A 19835-nucleotide genomic window follows, 5' to 3' on the forward strand; every position below is an offset into this window, starting at 1 on the left:
GGGTGGACGAAGCCGAGTACCTTCGGGATCTAAGTATCCGGTGCATGTCTCGTCTTGTACGATAGACCGATAGTGCATATGCAACATGATTCGTCTGGCGTTTTCATTGACGTTAACCAAAGTGAGGGGGTTATCGAGCTGAAAGCAGAGTAACAATTATAAAAAGGTTGAAACAAACCCTATTCTAACTACTTCTTCTGTCAAATCTCGTATTGCTTTTCATTATTCACAATGGCTACCAACGGAACAAAGTCTCACCCTATCAGCCTCAAGGACAACTATGTCCAGATCATCAACGGCGAGAGCGCGCCTACTCAAAAGTCCCACCAGGGCATTAACCCAGCGACTCTTGAGAAGAAGCCCCCAGTCCCTGTCGCCACCCAGGATGATCTGAACCGAGCTGTTGACGCTGCCCGAAAGGCTTACAAGTCTTGGTCAAAGGTTCCCTGGGAGGAACGAAAGCAAAAGCTCTTTGCTTGGGCTGATGCCATTGAAGCTCAGAAGAAGGAATTCGCCGATCTTCTTGTTTCCGAGCAAGGCAAACCTGTAAGACTTTGGTACTGAACAAAAAACAAGGACATTACTAATGACTTAGATTGCTCAAGCTTCTGGTGAGGCTGAGGCTGCGATCGCCTGGGTCAGAGGTCAAGCTAGCATTGATCTCCCCGAAGAGGTCGTCGAGGACAGCGAGAGCCGCAAGATCATCACCAGATACACTCCTCTCGGCGTAGCCGCTGCTATCGTCCCATGGAACTTCCCCCTCATGTTGGCAGCTGCAAAGATTGCACCGGCTCTTGTTACAGGAAACGTAATCATCGTAAAGCCGTCGCCTTTCACGCCCTATTGTGGCCTGAAGCTGGTCGAGCTGGCGCAGCAGTTCTTCCCTCCTGGTGTTGTTCAGTCACTCAGTGGTGATGATAACCTTGGACCTTGGATCACGAGCCATGAGGGTATTGATAAGATCAGCTTTACGGGTTCGACCAATACTGGAAAGCTGGTTATGCAGAGTGCTGCCAAGACACTCAAGCGTGTTACTCTTGAGCTGTGAGAATCACTCTCTGGATGTGGCTATGGTAGCTAATATTTGACAGGGGTGGCAATGATGCTGCTGTTGTGTTCCCTGATGTGGACATTGAGAGCGTGGCTGAAAAGGTAAGCCTAATGAATGGTATGAAACAGTTGCGGCCTTTCTAACGACCGACAGGTTTCTACACTTGCATTCATGAACTCAGGCCAAATCTGCCTGAACGTAAAGCGAATTTATGTCCACGAATCCATTTACGAGAAATTCCGCGACGCGGTAGTCAAGCACGTCAAGAACTACAAGCTCGGTGACGGTTCGTCTGAAGGAACTAGCCACGGTCCCGTTCAGAACGAAATGCAGTACAACAGAGTCAAGACATTCTTCGACGACATTGAGAAGCAAGGCTGGAAGGTTGCTACGGGTGGCAAGTTTGATCCTGCGCCCAAGGATGGTTATTATATCCAGCCTACGGTGATTGACAACCCTCCCGAGAACTCAAGAATTGTGGTTGAGGAGCCTTTTGGTAAGTTCCTGGCGGCACATAGTCTTGGCATAGTCACTAACAAAGATAGGCCCTATCCTCCCTATCCTTTCATGGAAGGATGAAAATGAAGTCATCGAACGTGCTAACGATACCAAGCTTGGTCTTGGAGCCTCCGTCTGGTCTGCAAACATTGAAACAGCTGAGCGGGTGGCCAAGCAACTCGAGGCGGGAACTGTCTGGGTCAACAACCATTTTGATATCACTCCCATGGCCCCCTTCGGTGGTCACAAGCAGTCTGGAATCGGTGCCGAGTGGGGCATCAACGGACTCAAGGGTTTCTGTAATGTGCAGAGTCTCTTCGTGAGCAAGCTTTAGGTAGAAGGTATCTTAATCCAATTTGATAAAGACCCAGAATATCTCGACGTATTTTATCGTTTGGTTTTGTTATTTTGTTGTTGAGACTTTTGGCTGAGGGCTTAATCAGCAGTGAGAACTGAGTTCGATTGTGCTAGCTGTTGCTCAGTACCTTACAGCTTGACCTCCACTATTTGTCCACCAGAGACTGCAAGGTTGTTCTGTCCAGATGTAACTACATACAAGGTGTTTCTGTCTTTGCTAAATACGGCACTACTAGGGCCGGCAAGAAGTCCCTCTACGAGAACAGTTTGTTTCCCCCCCTGAGTGATCTTGACAACCCTATCCTGCCAATAAACAACATACGCGTTTCCATGTCGGTCCATGGAAAAGTCATCCGGGGCATAAGGGGGACCATCCCAAGCTTGGAGAGAACCTCAAAGTTGCCAAGTTTGTTTCCCATGTCATCGATCTTGACCCGGTTAAAGGACTGATGAGCTGTGTTGGTGAAGTACAGGTAGCCGTCGAAAGTATTGATTCCGTTTACACCAATGGGGAAGGGCCCTCCAGGAATTGGAGCAAGTGCTTTGTCCTTGATAGCTACTCCGACGTGTCCAGTAGTCGTATCAATTCTCAAATCTGCCCCCTTTCGGCATCTGCAGCAAGAATGATGTGCTTATGCCGCGGAAGAGCCAAGATACCGTTAACTGGCCCGTACTTGGACTTCTGAACTATGCATGACGGCGGCCTATAAGGTTAAGCTTTAGGTTGCAAACACAGATAATGGTGTTGTTTTGATACATCCCTTAAAAGACGCCTCCGGTAACAGCAAAGACATCTCGGCCAACTTCGGCGATACCTGATAGTGCATTCACTCCCTCAATGTTGAAAATGGGGTTGTATTCAGCAGGTGTAGCGTTCGGAGAAAAAGAACATACCTTTCCTTCTCCGATTGTTGTCAGAAGAAGATCCCCGTTGGAACGAATGGTGGCGTTTTCGATCCAAGTGTTTGAAATTTGGACGAGTTCAAGGGCCTTTGGTTGTGGTGAAGAGTAGTAAAGGGCTCCGGCACCGATGAAAGCTACGAGGCTTGCTGTGGCTGCATAGTGAATGGTGGACTCGATGTTGTACTAAATATGATGACTTGCATGTATAGTGAGCTTGGTGTTCTTAGACCCGAACTATGAGGTTACGATAAGCTACCGACAAGAGAATGTGAGTATTTAAGTGACCCATGGATATCTTGGCCAGCATCTGTTTGTCACCCTCGGAGTTAAGCTTCTTAATTACGCGATCGTATACCAAGTTTTTATGAGGGTGCAGGGAGCTATTGGAGTGATTTATACATGGTCTCGGAGTCATAACTAGTGGTGATTGGCCAGACTCGTCAACTCCATTGCCTAATTTTGTATTCACGGCTTCCTGGTTGGCCAACCACATTCTCCGAAAGGAGAGCTGTTCCTTTGGTGGTCTGCCAAGAATAACAAGGTGGACATAGCTATTCCTTGATCATTAGACGATAGCCGGGGGAAGAAATCAAACTCGTGACCTTATGCCTAAGTGATGAAAAGATTTAGGTAGCTTCCCATAAATTTAGGAAAAGCTTAGGATACCTTTTGTGGGGTCGATTTTACTACCTAAATTGATCTAGTTCTCATGTTCTCTTGCTCTTAAGGAATAAGTTTCATGCTTGGCCGTCTCTTTAGGTTGGCTACTGTTACGTCTCAACGGGGTTGTTACTGCTGACATGAACCCTGGCTGTAAGATGTTTGGCATAACTCATTTCAGCCTAATAGGCAGCCGTTGCATCGCAGGTCGCAAGTACATTAAATACTAGGCACAGTCGCTGAAAGACTTATAGAAATAATCAAAGAATATTATCACGTTGAAAGAGAGACTTTCATCGTTCGAATAGACGACAAAAGATGATTCACCTGCTGTGTAATAGTAACATGCTGCTCTCATTCACTAGAGCAGCCAGTCCAGAAACCTATATTTACCAGGAAATTGATATCTTATTCTTCCCAAAGTCCCAAAACCTGTATCTAGACACTGACTGTCAAACGCATCCCACAGTCTCTTACAAGTGGATCCCTGTTGACAGGACTGAGCTGAAGGCCTAGAACTATCAAGATGCCGTACGTCTTAGCCCTTCGGTTCCGAAAATATTTATAGACAGAGCTAAACAGACTTTAGTGATATGGATCAGAGAACTCGTCTCATTTCTCAACTGCAAAGCACTCTCAACAACCATGCCAACGCGATCAGTCTCCTTCCACCCAATGATAGCATCGTATCAAAGATGCGTGAAATCAGCAACATGTTAGAGGAACGAATTACTTCCCTAAAAAATGAAGTTGAAGAAACCGAGTCCTCTGCATTAGCGGGTGAAGCGTTTACCGAGTCTTCCCAAGCGGCCTTCCCTATTACACAAAGAACACCAGTTCCAGCCAGAAAGAATGGCGCTCTGGCTGAACCTCATAGTAGGAATCATCGAAGTACGCACATCACCCCGGAAGAGATACAGAGATTTCGACGGCGGCGACCGCCCCTTCAAATCGTTACAGCTCAGGCACAGATTTCCGCTTCTCATGCCAGGAGAAATAGACGAAGCAGGAGAAATAGGCAGAGAGGGCGTTTCAGGAGCAATACATTGAAAAGAATGGATCCTACGCCTGTCAACACACCGTTTTTGGGTAAACCGATGAAATGATGGCCATGCAAGCATAAGGGGGGCTGTTGATGAAAGCATTAAGAGGAGCTTAGTCCATGTTGCTTTGGTACGAAGACAGTAATGGAAGGCAAAAATGCGATATTATTCTAGTGTCTTTTTGGAAGTAGGTAAAAAAATTGACTCCTTTTTCTTAACGAAAGCCGTGTTTCAGTCCGCGACTATAGCCAAGCTCTCAGAGAGCGAGAAAATCAGATCGGAGAGCCAGATTAACAGAATCTAAAGGTTCGCTATTATATATCGAAATTGCTCCATTTCTTTGATCACTTAGAAATCAGGCACTAAGCTCTTTTGCCTCCTCTTGCAGGTCGAGAGTAAACGTTCATTTGAATTTGTGAGGCGCATGTAGAGCCCTTGAAAGATTTCTCCGTGTGCTGCGAATGGTCAAGTTAGATATAGACAAGGCGACAAAGCGAGGACTGGCTGCATATGCGACAAGAGACGTCTTTCCCAGGATGTCTCCGAGTTCTTTACAGCAAAGTGAGTAATTTGAGCATATCCCGTCCACTAAATATTGCACCTTATTTACAATAAGCGACACCTCTCTACTCCCAATGTATGTAAGTCTATCAATCGAGTTCTATACGAAAGCATATATCAACTTTTCAACGGAATCCTGGGTCAAACTACGTCTCATATAATCTCATTCCCACTTCGGCTGCTCTAATACACAGAATCATAGTCGCTATACGCATCCCACTTCCTCTCAAGGTCTGGCGGCATCCCACAATACCCAACCGGCTGTTCAACTCCAGGGGCCGGTCCTTCAGGTCGATACATAATATCCTTCAATTTACCGGTGCCGCGCAGCAATTGGATCATTTTAAGGGTTTTAGGATCCTTGTTGTCGGGGTCCAAGAGATGGCTGATGTAGTAACTGAGGGAGTATATGATACCTTCTCGGTCCGTATATAGATACCGCTCATTACGTCGCGCATCGTGGGCTACATCGAGGGCTTCCAGCATAGCTTGCAGAGCATCTGGTCCTTCATCTATGGCGAAGTGTAGTACTGTCTTTCTTCGATTGCGCCAAGACAGATCCGTCTTTCTGGCAAGCAGCTGCATCGTCTTTACCCTCCGCTTCTCAAAAGTACTCTCAGCGTTGGCAACCCTGCACCACGGCCGTGCCTCTGAGCGACAAGCTACCACGAGAGGAATCATCATCCCAAAAGCCTCGTGCTCGAGATCTGCGCTGTACCATTGTAGCAGCCACCGGACAAATTCTGGCAGCGCAAGCAAAGCAGCTGTGTGTAGTGACCCATTGTTTGTATCTTTACCGCCACCTAAAGAAATGAAGGCTTTTAGGTTACCTAGGTAGAGAGCTGCTTCGCTTAAAACCAGGTCGCGGGTCATGGATTTGGTGGGATCTGGTGCTTTAGGCTTCTGACTTAGGTAGGAGAATGAACGCCCCGGAATAACAGATATTCTGATGTCTTTGCCGTGTAATTTGAGGAGATATTCGAGAACGGGGTTGCGTTCGGGGTCGAGCATACAGGCGAAAGCAGCTGATACCTGGGAGCTGGGTGTCGAGTACAATAAATTCGCTGGTCATCGTCAGCCATGGAATCGATCAAAGTAGCTCCGGTAGTACTTACCATCATCTCCCTTGGCGACGAGGGCTAGCAGGGCTCTGTTTGATATCTTCAAGTCCGACATGAGCCCCCAAAGCAAAGGTGTAATCGGCTCACGTTTCCACTGTTTGCATAAAGAAGCCGATTTCATCGCCCCCGGTGACACCCCGTAATGAAGCAGCCTTTCTACTAGAGTGCCTCCCTGAGGGAACTTGGCCATGGCCATGTACAGGAGATTCGAGTCTTTAAGATGAGCTTTGCGTAACTCGGACATGGAAGTCTTCAGCCACGTGATGACCTCCTTTTCTTTGGAGCAGTGCTCAATTAGAGCCAGAGTCACTGCATCAACATTCGCATATTGACACATGATTCTGAGAGCGGCCTCATTGCCCGCTTTGCAGGCTAGTACAAAACACTTGGCGTCGTCTGTATTTGGGCTAGCTCCTCGTTCAAGGAGCAGTCTCATGGTATCTATGTCAGGAGCATTCTTCAATGTGTCGATGAGAGCTAGTGTGAGTTTATCCTCGGTGATTTTGTGTTTCAGAAGACTAGTATATACCCTGTATCTGAACGCTGGCTTCATCGCCGTCGAGGTTCGTACCAGGTCGAACGCTGCAGCAGCGGTATTATCGTCCTTGATAGATTGGATGAGTAGCTCGGTAACCTCTGCCGATTTGAGTTTGAAAGCCATTCTTAGAGGACGGAATTCCTTCAACTTCACATCAGCGCCATGTTTGAGTAACAGCTTTACCAGTCCCACGTCAGGTGTCCCTTCGTTAAGTGATAAGATGAGCGCTCCCGAGGCAGCAGTAATTGAAACTTTTCCGGTGTCTAGAAGGGCTTCGCAAATCCAGCGACGCCTTTCTACCGTCATGGCGGACGACATTGCTTGCGCAAAGCACTCATTTACAGCATTAGTGGGCTTCACTTCGCGAATTAGAAGTGTGAATAACTCTTTACTACTTGAGATGAGAGTCGCTTTGAGGTGAGCCGCCGTGACTTCTACACCGCGTTTCATGAGCATCAGTGGAACTAGCGTGGAGTCTCCATACTGCTCTACCATCGCATGCAGTAGGCTAGAAGTTTCAGCCTTCGTGAGCCCTGGCTTAGCATCTAGTAATAGCTCAAGGACGGATTCTTTCTGATCATCATTCAGCTTGGGCGATCTGAATGCCGCAATGCAAGCGGTAGTGATAGATTCCCCGCTTGGTTGACGTGAAAGCAGCATCTCTAAAATAGTCGTGGACCTTGAAGAGATCGCAGCAATAACGAGGGATTTGGTGCTGACGAGTGGCTTGTGGGCAAGAAGGATCTTGAAGCCCCTGTCATCACCTGACTTCGAAAAAGCCTCTAGTGTTTCGTCGTCTAGCACTTCAGACTGACCAATTTCCGCATTGCCGGCTTTATCGAGGAGGAGTCTCATCATATCAAGCCTCGTTTCTCGAATCTTGGTTTTCTTCGTAGCTGCGAAACCAGTCTTGAGGGAATTGGTAGATGTATTGACGGAGAGCAATGTCTTCAAGAGCGGGAGGTCGCTCTTCTCCACGGCAAACCGTATGATCACGCCTTTCTGAAGGTTTACATCAAGGCCATGTTTCATGAGACATGGAATAATAGCCGCCATGTTTGGATGGCCCTCCAATAAGTTTGGCACCTCTGTAAAGTCTGTCTGTGATCCATTCGATGCTGCTGACTGCAGCATTAGCTCCAATGCCTGTGTGTTGGCAACACTCGCCTCGAGTAGTAACGGAAGAAGTCGCTTGGCGACAGCTTCCTTTACTGGGCAGGCTTTGCAAAGAACCTCGAACCTAGCGTAATCGTTCCATGCAGCAGCGTAAGCATTGCCGTGGTTATAGTTCGCATTTGCACCATGTTTGAGCAATAAACGAATAATATCCAATGCGCGAGGACTCTTGGACCCAGAAGCTACCAGAAGCGTCTTGTCAAGTCCTGTTCCCTTCACGCCATTCTTGAGAAGGAACTGGATGATATCGTGGGTAAGACTCCCGCCGTCTTCTGCGATGCGCGAAAAGGCTTTCGGGAGGGCTTCTGACAGGGACGCCGGGTGAGGATAGGATTTCCAGAGAAGCTCTATTACTGCGAGAGATGATTTGTGAATGGCGAGGTGCATTACATTCAACCTGCCGCCTTTCCCAAGCAGCGGTAGCTGATATTGGAGTAAAATCTTGATGAGCTTCATATCAGGGTCTGGGTATTGAATGATGAGACACAGTTGTTCATGTAGAGCTTCTTTCCGTATGCCTTTATCAGCGAGCATTTTGACAGTCGTGCGTCGAGTTGACGGATCTGCAATCTTCATTGCGTCTGATAGTGCAGGAGAAAGCTCCCCATCACTAATATCTCCTTGGAGTAGAATCCCCAGCATCTCGACATCGGCAGAGCCGGTGACCATTTGGATGGTCTTGTACGTGGTGGTTGCACCCATTTGCTGGAATGCAACAACAGTACGATGATGTCTTTTGGAAATAGCTTCGATGAACTTATCATCCAATGGTTGTCCTCGACAGTGTAAGTCGTTTGAAGCCAACATACCTAGAAAACGAAGCATATCGTCTTCCGAAGTGTCGAACCGGACAAGTGACAGCAGATTTGGGAAGTCGTCTCTTCCTCTCATCGCGGCAAGCATTATCCCGAGAATGGAAAAGTCCATCATAGATACAGCCTCTTCGATAGATGGACGCACTCCGGCTTTGACCAGAAGGTGAATCATAGCGGTCCTTTTGGCCATGACGCTGTAAGACATCTCTTGCCGAAGAGCCGGCACATCTCTCACAAGATTTGCTTCATCGAGAAGGCAGTAGAGCTTGTATCTTGTCTCGTAATCGGGGTTTACCGAGATGCGCTTGCATGCCTGTACAGCAAGATTCTCATGCTCGACTTCGTTGCCGGTTGTACTTAGGAAAGAGGCGACATTGAACTTCTGAACGGAAAACATGGGAGGCATCATGCATGTTCGAGTAGTCAGGTAGGAAAGAAGAACGGCGGCAGCGGCAACATTGTTCGCATCGATGGCTCTGAGGAGATACTCCCCAGTTGCAATATCTGGCCGATTGTGGACGCATTGAAGCAGAGTGCTCGTTTTGCATATACCACGTGGAGCTCCCTCAATATTTGCTTGAAGGGAGTATTGCCAGTCCTCAACATTCATGCCCTTTGGAGCCGAAAGCAAAAGCTTTACAATGTCGACGTCGTCCTTGGCCACAAATGGTTGCACATAGTCTTTGCAGATGGGTAAGATGCACGCGCCAAAGCTCAGAAGAAGCTTCATTGAAGGAATGCTGCGCCTGGCGAGCGCAATTACAAAGGCTTGATTCAACAAATTGGGCCCTGCGTTGTAATGGCACAGTAGATGGATATACGGTATGTTTTCCTGGCCCGTGACGGTACTCAACCAATTAGACAATCCATTATTTGAAGACGTTGAACGCCGAAAAATGCTGGATTGCCTCTTTTGGAGCTTGTTGTCTTTGAAGTGCTCCCACAGCTCATCCAGCGAGTCTATGTGTACAGAAGCAAGCACTGCGTGCGCTACTTGCACATCGGGCAACGGAGCCATACAAAGAAGCTCATTAAGAACCATTCCGACCTCATGTTTTGTAAAAGTCCATTTTTCTTCGTTCAGCTTCAAGCTTCTTCGGCTCGGTACGCGCAAGAGATGTCTCTTTTGTTGGTCTGGTGGACGGTAGCCTGCATCGCTTGTTCGCGCTCTCACCAGCAATGCGCGTGCAGTACTGCGATGTTCAATGGTTGTGGAGGCTTCATAGTCGATCGGAGAAGGAGTTTTGAGCGTCTCGATCGGGGAGGGAACGGAGAGGCCGGCGTAGCGAGAGAGGATATCGAGATTGGGAGACAAGGTTGAGCCGACAGCGAGGCTTGAGAGAAACCCATTTCGGCTATCCATCCTCCAGCTGTTACATATCTATTAATAAAGGCTTAATGAAGAGACGACCTTGTGTGAGTAGTCTAGACACACACAGAAACGAAGGTCATCTCGAAACTGAGAAAATGATTGAGTAGCAAAATTACAATGAGCCCGGCCGCCACAGGCAACACCGATTCTGCCTTCGAGTCTCACTCCAGGGTCCGAATCTTTCAGCTCGCGAAACGAGCCAATCGCTCTGAAAACAAGGCGCCAGGTGCTGCAAAAATAGGCATCGTGTAAATGGCAAACCCCTCTTCAGCCGCAGGCAGACAGCCCGTCTGATTTCCAACTTAGCCGCTGGACTTTGCAGCCACCAGGTGATAATCCGCCTTAGCTGCAGAAATATGTAGGCTACGTGTCAGTCAGTCACAGAGCGTTGGTGAAATAAGGCTCTCGCGGGGGATTGTCTTTTCTTTGCAGCTGTTCATACAAACTTCGCCCTCTAGAAATTGATTCAACCACGAAATACTCGAGTATATTCACCAGATTATTCCGATTCCATTTTTTACCAATGACTAGTATTCCGGGAGTAATCCACTGGCTTGGTGGATTGAAATGTCGTTCTGAATCAGTGCTTGCAAGAAATAAGGCTCCGGCCTACATGGCTTTGGCCCCCATGTCTGGATGCATGGGGCTTGCAGATGGCTTGAAAATATAGGCAGTCATCTCTTTTTTCAGGTTCATTGGTGCCCCCAACTACGGATGCACAGGCTGTGTCCAGACCTCGAGCCGGTGGCCATCTCGTCCATATATGATAATAAACCGATGGCGACTCACTTCAGTCCTGTTACTCCGTTAGATCATTCACTCAGATTTTGCCATCCCCTCTGTGAATGCTGCAACAGTCTCAATCACCATGGACCCACGCGATCCATCTGCCTCGGTCAAGCGATCCGTAAAGTCCAACACCAAAAGCTCCAAAGACAGTATTGCCAGGCTTGCGGATGATCTTCTTCGTCAATCTCTTATTCGCAAGCCTGACATTACTGCACAAGAAGCATCAACATTGAAGGCCAAGACGCCCCATTCCTCAGCAAGCATCACTCGCTCAAGCATATCCAAACCCAAGGGCTCTTCCGCAGCAGATGAGTTGCTCCGTGCCTCTTTGGTTCGTGATGCTTCAGGTTCTGGACCAAGCGTGCCTCCTTCCTATCGAACCCACAACAATGCTCCAACCCCATCGTCAGTAACCAGGGTCAAGGATAGCTCGACTATCTCGGCTGCTTATAGCAAGAGTCGGCTATCAGCACTCAAGTCAGAGGTTGCGCGTGCCAACGCTGCAGCCCCAGCTTACTCCAAGTCTGGCTTGTTCAAAAGCTCCTGCTCGACTGATATACTGTTCCTTCTTGACACGACATACTCTATGAATAGTTACATAGAGACAGCAAAGAATCAGATCCGATCCATCGTCAAAGAGATCTAAGAGGTCTTTTTAAACGAGTCAGATGTGCGCGTCGCGGTGGTTGGATACAAAGACCATGGCGATGAGCCCAACATAGAGTTCCTCGACTTTACTACAGCTGTCACAGAGGTATACAACTTCTTGGCCAGCCTTCAAGCATCAGGTGGTGGGGATATCCCTGAGGATGTTCTGGGCGGTATACAGAAGGCTATCAATGCATCATGGATGCAACACACCAGGTGTCTGATCCACATCGCCGATGCCCCTCCTCATGGACATGCTCTACATGACTATGAGGAGAGTGACGATGACTACTACAGAACAGCCAGTGAACCCCATGGTCTCACTCATGCAAATCTCTTGAGCCGCCTTGTCAAACTCAAGGTCAACTATGCTCTTCTGCGAATCAACTCATCTACCGACCGCATGGCCCTGGAGTTTGGCAAGTCCTACAGCGGTGGCTTTTCGGGAGCGGACGTCAAGCTCCACGAGAAGAATTCTTATAACATTGCGATTGAGGACTCGCTCATCTTGGCCAAGTCACGAGCCAAGAGAACAGCCACGAGTACTGGGCCCCTTTTCGAAGAACTCCAGCTCGGAACTGGATACACAGCCATCAAGCATTTGGTTGTCAGCACTGTCACGTCTTCAGTATCGCGTACAGCAAACCGCTTGACTCTGGCAATGAGGGGCGGGAGCCGTGGTGGCTCGCACATGTCTGGACGCCCAGAGTTAACTGCTATCTTGGAAGATGGCAGTGTTGCCAGAAGTGTAGCCAGCAAAAGCGTTGCTCTTGAGACATCACCACCGCGCTGGAACACCCCTGGCTGGCTAGACAAGAAGCTCACCACGGAGGGCTTTTGTCTGGACCTGAGCGTCCATGGGGCTGATACACTGGATGCAATGTTGGACAACGATGAGAACATCAAGCTTGGGCTTGTCAAGCTCGATATCAACGCGCGTTCCAAGCCATTCGCTGAAGGATCTCTGCGCGTCGCGGCGTATGCTCGCCCAGCTGCAACCACGAGCAAATTCGTTCTCAAGTCATTCAAACATACTGAACACAGGCTCGCCAATCTAATTGAGGACATGCGAATGCAAGCGCTTTGTAAAGCATTTGCGCTGGAGTTCAACGGGCTTATCAAGTCCTCACAGCCTATCGATTTTATAACTACGCTTTGTCTTCAGGACATGTCTCGCGGATCCAAGTCAGACGACAATCTGTCGCTGGAGCCGTTTATCGAAGGCGAATACATCAAGTATAATAGTAACGGGGTTTATGTCTTGGAAGACGACACTAATCCATTCAATGAGATTGCGCAAGCCTTCTCGCATTTTACCTTTGAGCGCTCCTGGGGCCATTTTCTGGTCACGGATCTTCAAGGTGTAGGTAACTCTTTCACCGATCCTGCAATTCAGACTAAGGATCCTGAACGTTTCAAACTCGGTGAAACGAACCTCGGTGAAGAAGGGTTCAAGTTCTTCTTCGCCTTGCATGAATGCAAGGCGACATGTCGTCAGCTGGGGCTTCTGACGAACAAGGAAATGCTGGTATCTGGCAAACTCACGTTCAGAAGCAAATGGCCTGCTATGGACCCAACAGTTTGTTGCTCTAATAAACTGTGCCGCAAGATTATCCGACTTGCAACAGCTAACAAATCATCTGATTATCCTGAGCATAACTGGTGTGATGGGTGTTTCCCGCAGCTCAAGCTTAGTGAGATAAAGGTGGCATGTGGAGGATCGAAACATAATTTCCAAGTTTCCAAGTTCTACCATGAGAGTCAAGGCGAGAAGGCGCCGACTGTGTGTGAAGAGCATAGGGAGAAGGATGCCACTGTTACTAGTGTTGTTGGAGGTGGTTTGTGGGAGACTACGAAGTCGACTGAGAAGAAAGAGATATTAGGCAGATTGTGGTAGAAGTAGACTTCTAGGGTATTTATTCAAGGAGAGTAACGCACTGATCCAATCTATTATCATCGAGGTGATGCCACACAAGGTACCCATTCGCTAAACATGGCCACGGCTGCATCCGCCTCCGCAGCGTAAGCAACCATTACAACTCGCCCCATGGGTCATCTCAGAGCAGCGCGGTGCAGTCTTGGTGATAAACATCTCTCCAGTAGAGTCTCTGTAGCAAGAAAGTCGGCGCTCAGAGTTGAAGGCTTGGACCTTCTCAGGCGCAGCACGCCGGGCAAAGTCAGATCCAACCCATGAGGCTTCACATGCGCGGTATCCTGTCCAATGAATCCAATGTTCCTCTCGTTCACCACCGTTCGGAAGATAAAAAACGCGATAGCCGAGAATACAAAATACGTGACGCTTTCCTATGCCCGTAGCAGACTCTCGACTTCCAGAGAGCCGCCAGAAATTGACGACGGCTGGCTCGTTGATCTTTTGTACGTAGTCCTCTCTGACTATAATGGGTTGCATGTTGGGAAACTTGACTTCGAGGTAGACTGTGTCCGGCTCTTCAACGTAGAAGTTGTGGATTCCTAGATCAGATGCAGGCTGAGTGTTCGGAAAAGGAAGAAGATTATGACCGGGAATCGTTTGACGAGTGACGCTGAAAATCTCTTCATCTTTATTTATAGACATAAGAGACGGCCAATGTGTACCGGATCTCGAGAATGGGTTCCCGATGGAAGAGTTGAAGCGCGGGAAGTAATCGTCTGCTGGATCATCAGTCTCCATCGGTTGAGATGAGGACTCCTTTCGAAGAGATGGTAAGCTCGAGACTCTGGGAAGGTGTTGATCTCGGGGAGACACAACCGATTCGCGACGAGAAAAACCTGATATCCTGGTTAATATCCTTAAAACAGCAGACATTGTGCACATTATTTACCTTGTGAAGCTACAGAGAAGTCCCATTGCGCAAGAGTCGCCCTGATAGCATCGGATGACATCGTGCCAGTGGTGATGGGTATCAAAATTGGGCTGAGGAAATGTCAGAGGCAACAACTCCAATTATGTAGGAATTGTGAGCCAGTGTAGCCCACGGAGCAGAAAGGGCAGTTGAGGGCTTTACGCCGAGAAGTAGGAACCTGACAGCATTAGTAGACAAAGGAGATTCTCCTCGTGAGTCTTCATAATTCGTTAATCATGGCATGCACATGCAACAGACAGCTGCTTGTGGTCCGAGCGTGCAACAGTCTGAACCACATGCTCAGCAATGATGAGAGGAGTGCTTTATTGCCATTGATGCAGAATCCACGGTGAGAATAGCGCTAGAGGTGAAATGCCAAACATTTGTTGACGTATGGGTAGGCTTCTGATGATCACGTAGTGCAAGGTCCCATGCGACAGCACATCAATGCCAGAGTTTGTTTGTTAGACCACCAATAAGGCTAGCCTTATCCGATCTCTTGTGCCCTAGACATCCCCAGGCTTCCCATCCCGGGATCCCTTCTCGGCTTGAACCGCTGCTAGACCACGTCGGCCATTCATTCCCCGGGAAAAGTTGGTAATCTCTTTTTCACAAGACGCGACTTCATCCTTGGCTGCTTCGCACCGACCACGAGCATTTTCAAGACGCTCCCGAGTATCCTTGAGATTCCGTTTCATCTGCCTGGTCTCCCGGTTGCGATGACGAGGGTGTCTCTTGCGCGCGGTCTGCTTTGTTGAGGTAGTTGCCTTGGCGCAGGGAGCTGTGCAGGGGCCAGGATGGTTAGTGTTTTAAATCTGACAGTTCATATCGGTCACTGACTAGTGATGCGGGATGACTTGTTTGACTTAAGCATGATGTTTGGGTGGCTGTACATGCTTGCTTGTTCATTATCGGGAGTACTGGCAGGGTAAAGACGCTTGGACAGAGTATTGTGCCGCTCCGGGCGAGAGAAACATTTACCCATGATCTCTGGGCGGTCTTTTCCTATCCTTCTCGTATACTTTGATGCGAATTCAAGATCTAAAAGGCAGCTGTCTCTTGATGGTTGAGAACGGAGTGTGTGGTTGCCTGGTCGGAAAAGATGCCACACATCTGGGTACGACAGCCAACGCGTTACATACTCGTTGTAACAATGTAGAAAAGATTAAATCGGCAACCTGCTTGCAACATCCCACCATATATGTTGTAGTTGTTTGAAGCATCCCGAAAGCTGTGCCTGTCCGCGGCAAGCTGCATATCCTGGCCCACATCAAGCGGGCATCTGAATATTGCTCCCAACACTGAGAGAAATGTCTTCAGCTGATGGTCTCATGCCATAATTAGTATCTAATTCCTGTAGTTTGGTTCGATGGCTTCTGACAGTCTTGTTACATATTTGTCGTTCATTCAGCAATCAACAACGAAACTTATCATTCGCTCGCGACCTCTTCAGCGCCCGAGATATTGATTGCTCGTGTACATCCGATGATCAGGATCGCCATGGAATCTCCAGCATGATTAGATGCATCATAGACTACTGACTGTGTCATAAGCCATGCCAACGGCGGCGTCTGTCTTCAAGTTTGGCTGTGCCCAATCAACGCCCCCACTCGAGACCTTGTGCAACTCTAAACCGTGTCTGTCCGGCTAGGTACCTTTAAAATCCGTCCGTGCTACAGGCATAAGGAAATCCATGAGAAATTAACCTCAAGAATACAAAGAAGTCCGTGGCGTCTAGTGCTAAGCTTTAATATCCATCCCCCTTTTGTTCAAAATCTCGGCCACATCGGGCAGAAAAACAGACAAAACATAAAACAAAGATCTCTCTACTGTCAGAAACAAAAACCAAGCCAGATGAGTGCCCTATACAGGCCATCGGCAATGTCTACAATACAGGCCGCTCTGGCCCAGCTCCTACCAGCCGAACGACAGGCTTGTGAAGGTAGAGAGTTATTATCGCTCAACGCCGCTATCAGCCGAACGCTTCTCACTATCGACCCGGCGTGTCACCTAACTTGTGAGTTACGCAAGATGCAGATAAACATCCGTCGTCATATTCTTGCCGCTCTTGTTGAAGAGGGAACATCAGATACAGCTCAACGACCGAGTCAACATGAAACGCCTTTTGAGGATAGGTTGCCTCATCCCGACACCATCCTTGAAAGCATCGAGCAGGAACTACACTACGACCTTGATAGACTATTCTGGCCTACAGTTGATGGTACACCTGACGAGAGGCCTGAGCGAAGGAGATGCCCAACTGCAGCAATCATGACCAGGGCAGACGAACCTCCGATGGCAAAGAAGCGACCCGCAGACAACGAATTCAACTCTATCGCCAAGCGCCCCAGAACATGGCTTAGTGCAATCACGAGAGGGCTTTTCACTTGAATTTGGTGTATTTGCAAAGGGTTCAATTCGGCCGGGTTGGTACCAAGACTAGTATTTTCGATGCCTCGTAATTTTGTACATTTTCTCAATTTAGGTACATCATGAGCGGGATATCGAACGGCCAAAGGCAAACCCACCAATGAGTTAGCTGTAGTTTTCACTAGAATTTAATGAGAATATCTACGGAGACAGCGGGTATACTATTCCGTTGGTGGTTTGCTTCCAAGACTTCCACCCCTAGTGAATCACATAATATGAACGGGTTGCAGTGATTTCTGAAATGAATGAGCGTTAGAGCTTGCTGCTTTGATCGAAACTACTCTTCACATCCTTGGTGTAAAACGCCAGTAAGCCGCACAGCCATTCAGCTATGCGCAGTCGCTCCATCAGTAGCTGGCAGCATTTGCATCTCCGCGTCTGCCACTTCTTCTCGATGTCTTTCTCGATAGAAGTTCCTGAAAACATCAACGACCGTAAAGGTCAATGTCACAACACCAACAATCAAGGTGGCCAACTGATCCCTTTTCACTGACCTTGATTCCCAAATCCGGTATCGTAGTACTGCGGTCTCGGTGAACCATCAACATTGATGGCACAACCAGCATACCCGCGAAAAATATACAGCCCCCCAGAACTTTTAGAGCTTCAACCGCGTCTTTGTAGTTCTTCTCAATCATTGACCAAAACAGCATGATGATGCCAGTAAGAAATGTCAGGCCGATGAACGCGGTAAAGAGGTAGATGAAGGTCAACATCACTGGTAGCATCGCCTCGTAGAAAGCGATGAAAAAGCTGGTTCCTATGTCGCCGAGACTGAAGTGAAATACTGTCAGCATCAGTGAGATATAGCCATAAGCTACATTCACCACCCAGCGCGCTGATGGCTTTGGCTTCCAATTCCGTGCATAGTCGGCATCGATCATGAACCCAACGATAAGAATAAGAAGAAACGGTGTTGCAGAATAGCATATAGTCAGCGGCCCGGTGATATCGACGACACGCTGGCCCAATATCACCGTATCGGGCGGAATATGATTCAGGTCGAGCTGCGTGGTATTGAAAGGGCCAAACAGGTCAAGATCAACTGCTGGATTCCGCAGGCAAAAGATAGCGAGTGCGCGCTTTTCCATCCCCAGAATCCTCATTGATTGCACGACCAAGTCCGTCGCGGCAAATACAGGATATGCCAGAGCTCCCAGGAGATCATTTGAAAGGCCTGGCTTCTTAGGTCCGTCCTCATCCGCTAGACAAAAGGCCCAACTAATGAGAACAGAAACTAGAAGCATGTACCAACAATAGATGGTACCAGGGCCATACAAACCTGTCGCGGTGTTGTAGAACTCAGGGTTGTATGGGAAGAGTCGGCCCGTGTCATGACGGATGAGGCCATCTGTGATTTGTAGTTCTGGGTGAGAGTAGTTGCACAAAGAACTCATGATGCGATGGATGAAAGGAAATTTATAGAATTGCGTGAATGTCAAAGATTTGAATGCTTGTTTACGGTATATGCGTACCTTAAACGCCATGAATGCCTTGTTGGGCTGAGCTGAGCTGGGGGGTTGAAAATGCCTTGAAGTTGTTAGCGCCGTGGCTGTTCGGGGCTCATGCAGCTGAGCGACATCGGTGTGTCGAAGTTGTGAGATGTAGGCTTTGACTCAAAGACCGCTAATTAACATTATCATTACTGCATGTCAGCTATAGTATATAAGAGCTCCTCTCATTACCCAACTTCAAAAGCTGTTACCTCAGCGTATTAGTTTGCTCAGCTCAGCTCAGCTCAGCTTAGCCGCCAGTAATATTGCTCAACTGCCACTGATGGTTCGCTTCCATAAACCCTACTATGCCTAGGCTTCTCACTCACGCCTTCATAGTTTCTGGTACTTCCCGCATTGAACTCAACATCACTCCTGTACTCCTCGAGGACAAATTCTGTAGCCTTTCTCCTTCGGCCAACAATTATAGCATTAATCTTCGAGACAAGCGGTTTAAAAGTTGGGATACACGCGCAGACGAGTGCTGAAGTAACCTCGGCCAAAGCCCATAGCTGCGGTCTGACGATATCCCATGTAATAAACGACCACGTTTCTACCCATTTTATCCGTATGATAGCAAGCGCGATTGAACTTTGCCAAAGGTCAACAAAGGTTAAATGTGATTTGAGGTTTACTTACAAGCATCCGAGTCCAAAGACGACTGAAAGAGCGATCTTTTGGGACCGACGTAGGTTGAGCCTCCAAATAACCGGCAGTGGCAAGATAGCTACCACGAGATCGGTCAAGATGTTAATTCCAGCGCAAATATATGCAAGCTCCAGACGATTCGTGATGCACTTCATTCTGAGATTGCGGTTCCAGACGGCCTCGAGAGGGGCGCACTGAAGAAAGAAAATCAGAATTTGACAGATATTCCAGAGTACAACCACCATGATAGCCCCGAGGTATGCGGATCGCCAGCAGGAGAGCGTTACAATCTTGTAGTAAAGGAGAAGAAATGTCATCTTGGCCCAGAATAGTCCTTCTTTGTAGAAGAATGCGGCAATGTATGTGCACTTGTATTGTTAGCTTGACCGTCGAAAGACAAAGATGTAGTCAAACCTTGTAAAACGGTGTGGTTTTGTTCTCTGGCAGGGTTCCAGTAGGATCGTTTAAGCCGAGTGGTACAACTATAAATCTTAACCTTATGACTTCTAAATATGGGCCACGACGTACGTGTTAGTATACAAGATCCCATTCCTACTATACACAACTGAATTTCAAGCTGTTAGCAATGCTCCATTCCAACGGGTCCATTAACCTACCAAAGCCATGACAGCAGCAGCATCATCCTAATATGAAAAGCCAATGATACAGCGACACCAGAACCGAAGGGCAACAAACAACAGCGAGACGCAAAGAGCAAAGCATACAACCAATATTACCATGACAAGGTGGGTATGAGACGACTTGGCAGCTTCTTGCTCGGTGATAGCCATATTAGATGAGGGACCTGAAAGAACCAGTGATTAGGACTGCTGAGAACATGAATTCGATCTATCGAGAGATCTTTAATATATAACCTGTCAGTGAAGTC

At 48.0% G+C, this 19835-nt stretch overlaps 7 protein-coding genes across 7 annotated transcripts; 3 read left to right on the top strand and 4 right to left on the bottom strand.

Moving 5' to 3' along the window:
• Nucleotides 1-231: 231 nt before the first annotated feature.
• On the top strand, nucleotides 232-1883 carry FTJAE_5057 (aldehyde dehydrogenase (NAD+); the record flags this gene model as incomplete). Its single annotated transcript, XM_037351526.1, has 5 exons — nucleotides 232-546; nucleotides 596-1044; nucleotides 1092-1152; nucleotides 1205-1547; nucleotides 1597-1883. 5 exons carry the CDS (start codon nucleotides 232-234, stop codon nucleotides 1881-1883), a joined length of 1455 nt encoding a protein of 484 aa, XP_037207804.1.
• Nucleotides 1884-5256: 3373 nt separating this feature from the next.
• Nucleotides 5257-10175, bottom strand: FTJAE_5058 (uncharacterized protein; the record flags this gene model as incomplete). The annotated part of the gene is made up of 3 exons (XM_037351527.1): nucleotides 5257-6137; nucleotides 6189-10093; nucleotides 10159-10175. The coding sequence occupies 3 exons, from the start codon at nucleotides 10173-10175 to the stop codon at nucleotides 5257-5259; spliced, it is 4803 nt and encodes a 1600-aa protein (XP_037207805.1).
• Nucleotides 10176-10963: 788 nt separating this feature from the next.
• FTJAE_5059 (kinase) lies at nucleotides 10964-13429 on the top strand (the record flags this gene model as incomplete). The annotated part of the gene is made up of 2 exons (XM_037351528.1): nucleotides 10964-11477; nucleotides 11553-13429. The coding sequence occupies 2 exons, from the start codon at nucleotides 10964-10966 to the stop codon at nucleotides 13427-13429; spliced, it is 2391 nt and encodes a 796-aa protein (XP_037207806.1).
• A 90-nt stretch (nucleotides 13430-13519) lies between these two features.
• Nucleotides 13520-14415, bottom strand: FTJAE_5060 (uncharacterized protein; the record flags this gene model as incomplete). The annotated part of the gene is made up of 2 exons (XM_037351530.1): nucleotides 13520-14301; nucleotides 14355-14415. The coding sequence occupies 2 exons, from the start codon at nucleotides 14413-14415 to the stop codon at nucleotides 13520-13522; spliced, it is 843 nt and encodes a 280-aa protein (XP_037207807.1).
• A 466-nt stretch (nucleotides 14416-14881) lies between these two features.
• FTJAE_5061 (uncharacterized protein) lies at nucleotides 14882-15249 on the bottom strand (the record flags this gene model as incomplete). The annotated part of the gene is made up of 2 exons (XM_037351531.1): nucleotides 14882-15156; nucleotides 15216-15249. 2 exons carry the CDS (start codon nucleotides 15247-15249, stop codon nucleotides 14882-14884), a joined length of 309 nt encoding a protein of 102 aa, XP_037207808.1.
• A 1007-nt stretch (nucleotides 15250-16256) lies between these two features.
• On the top strand, nucleotides 16257-16766 carry FTJAE_5062 (uncharacterized protein; the record flags this gene model as incomplete). The annotated part of the gene is made up of 1 exon (XM_037351532.1): nucleotides 16257-16766. The coding sequence occupies one exon, from the start codon at nucleotides 16257-16259 to the stop codon at nucleotides 16764-16766; it is 510 nt and encodes a 169-aa protein (XP_037207809.1).
• A 464-nt stretch (nucleotides 16767-17230) lies between these two features.
• Nucleotides 17231-18202, bottom strand: FTJAE_5063 (uncharacterized protein; the record flags this gene model as incomplete). Its single annotated transcript, XM_037351533.1, has 1 exon — nucleotides 17231-18202. The coding sequence occupies one exon, from the start codon at nucleotides 18200-18202 to the stop codon at nucleotides 17231-17233; it is 972 nt and encodes a 323-aa protein (XP_037207810.1).
• Nucleotides 18203-19835: the final 1633 nt, after the last annotated feature.

This window comes from Fusarium tjaetaba (assembly GCF_013396195.1).
Source record: "Fusarium tjaetaba strain NRRL 66243 chromosome Unknown NRRL66243_c0000095, whole genome shotgun sequence".
In the NCBI taxonomy this organism is placed as follows: Eukaryota; Fungi; Ascomycota; class Sordariomycetes; order Hypocreales; family Nectriaceae; genus Fusarium; species Fusarium tjaetaba.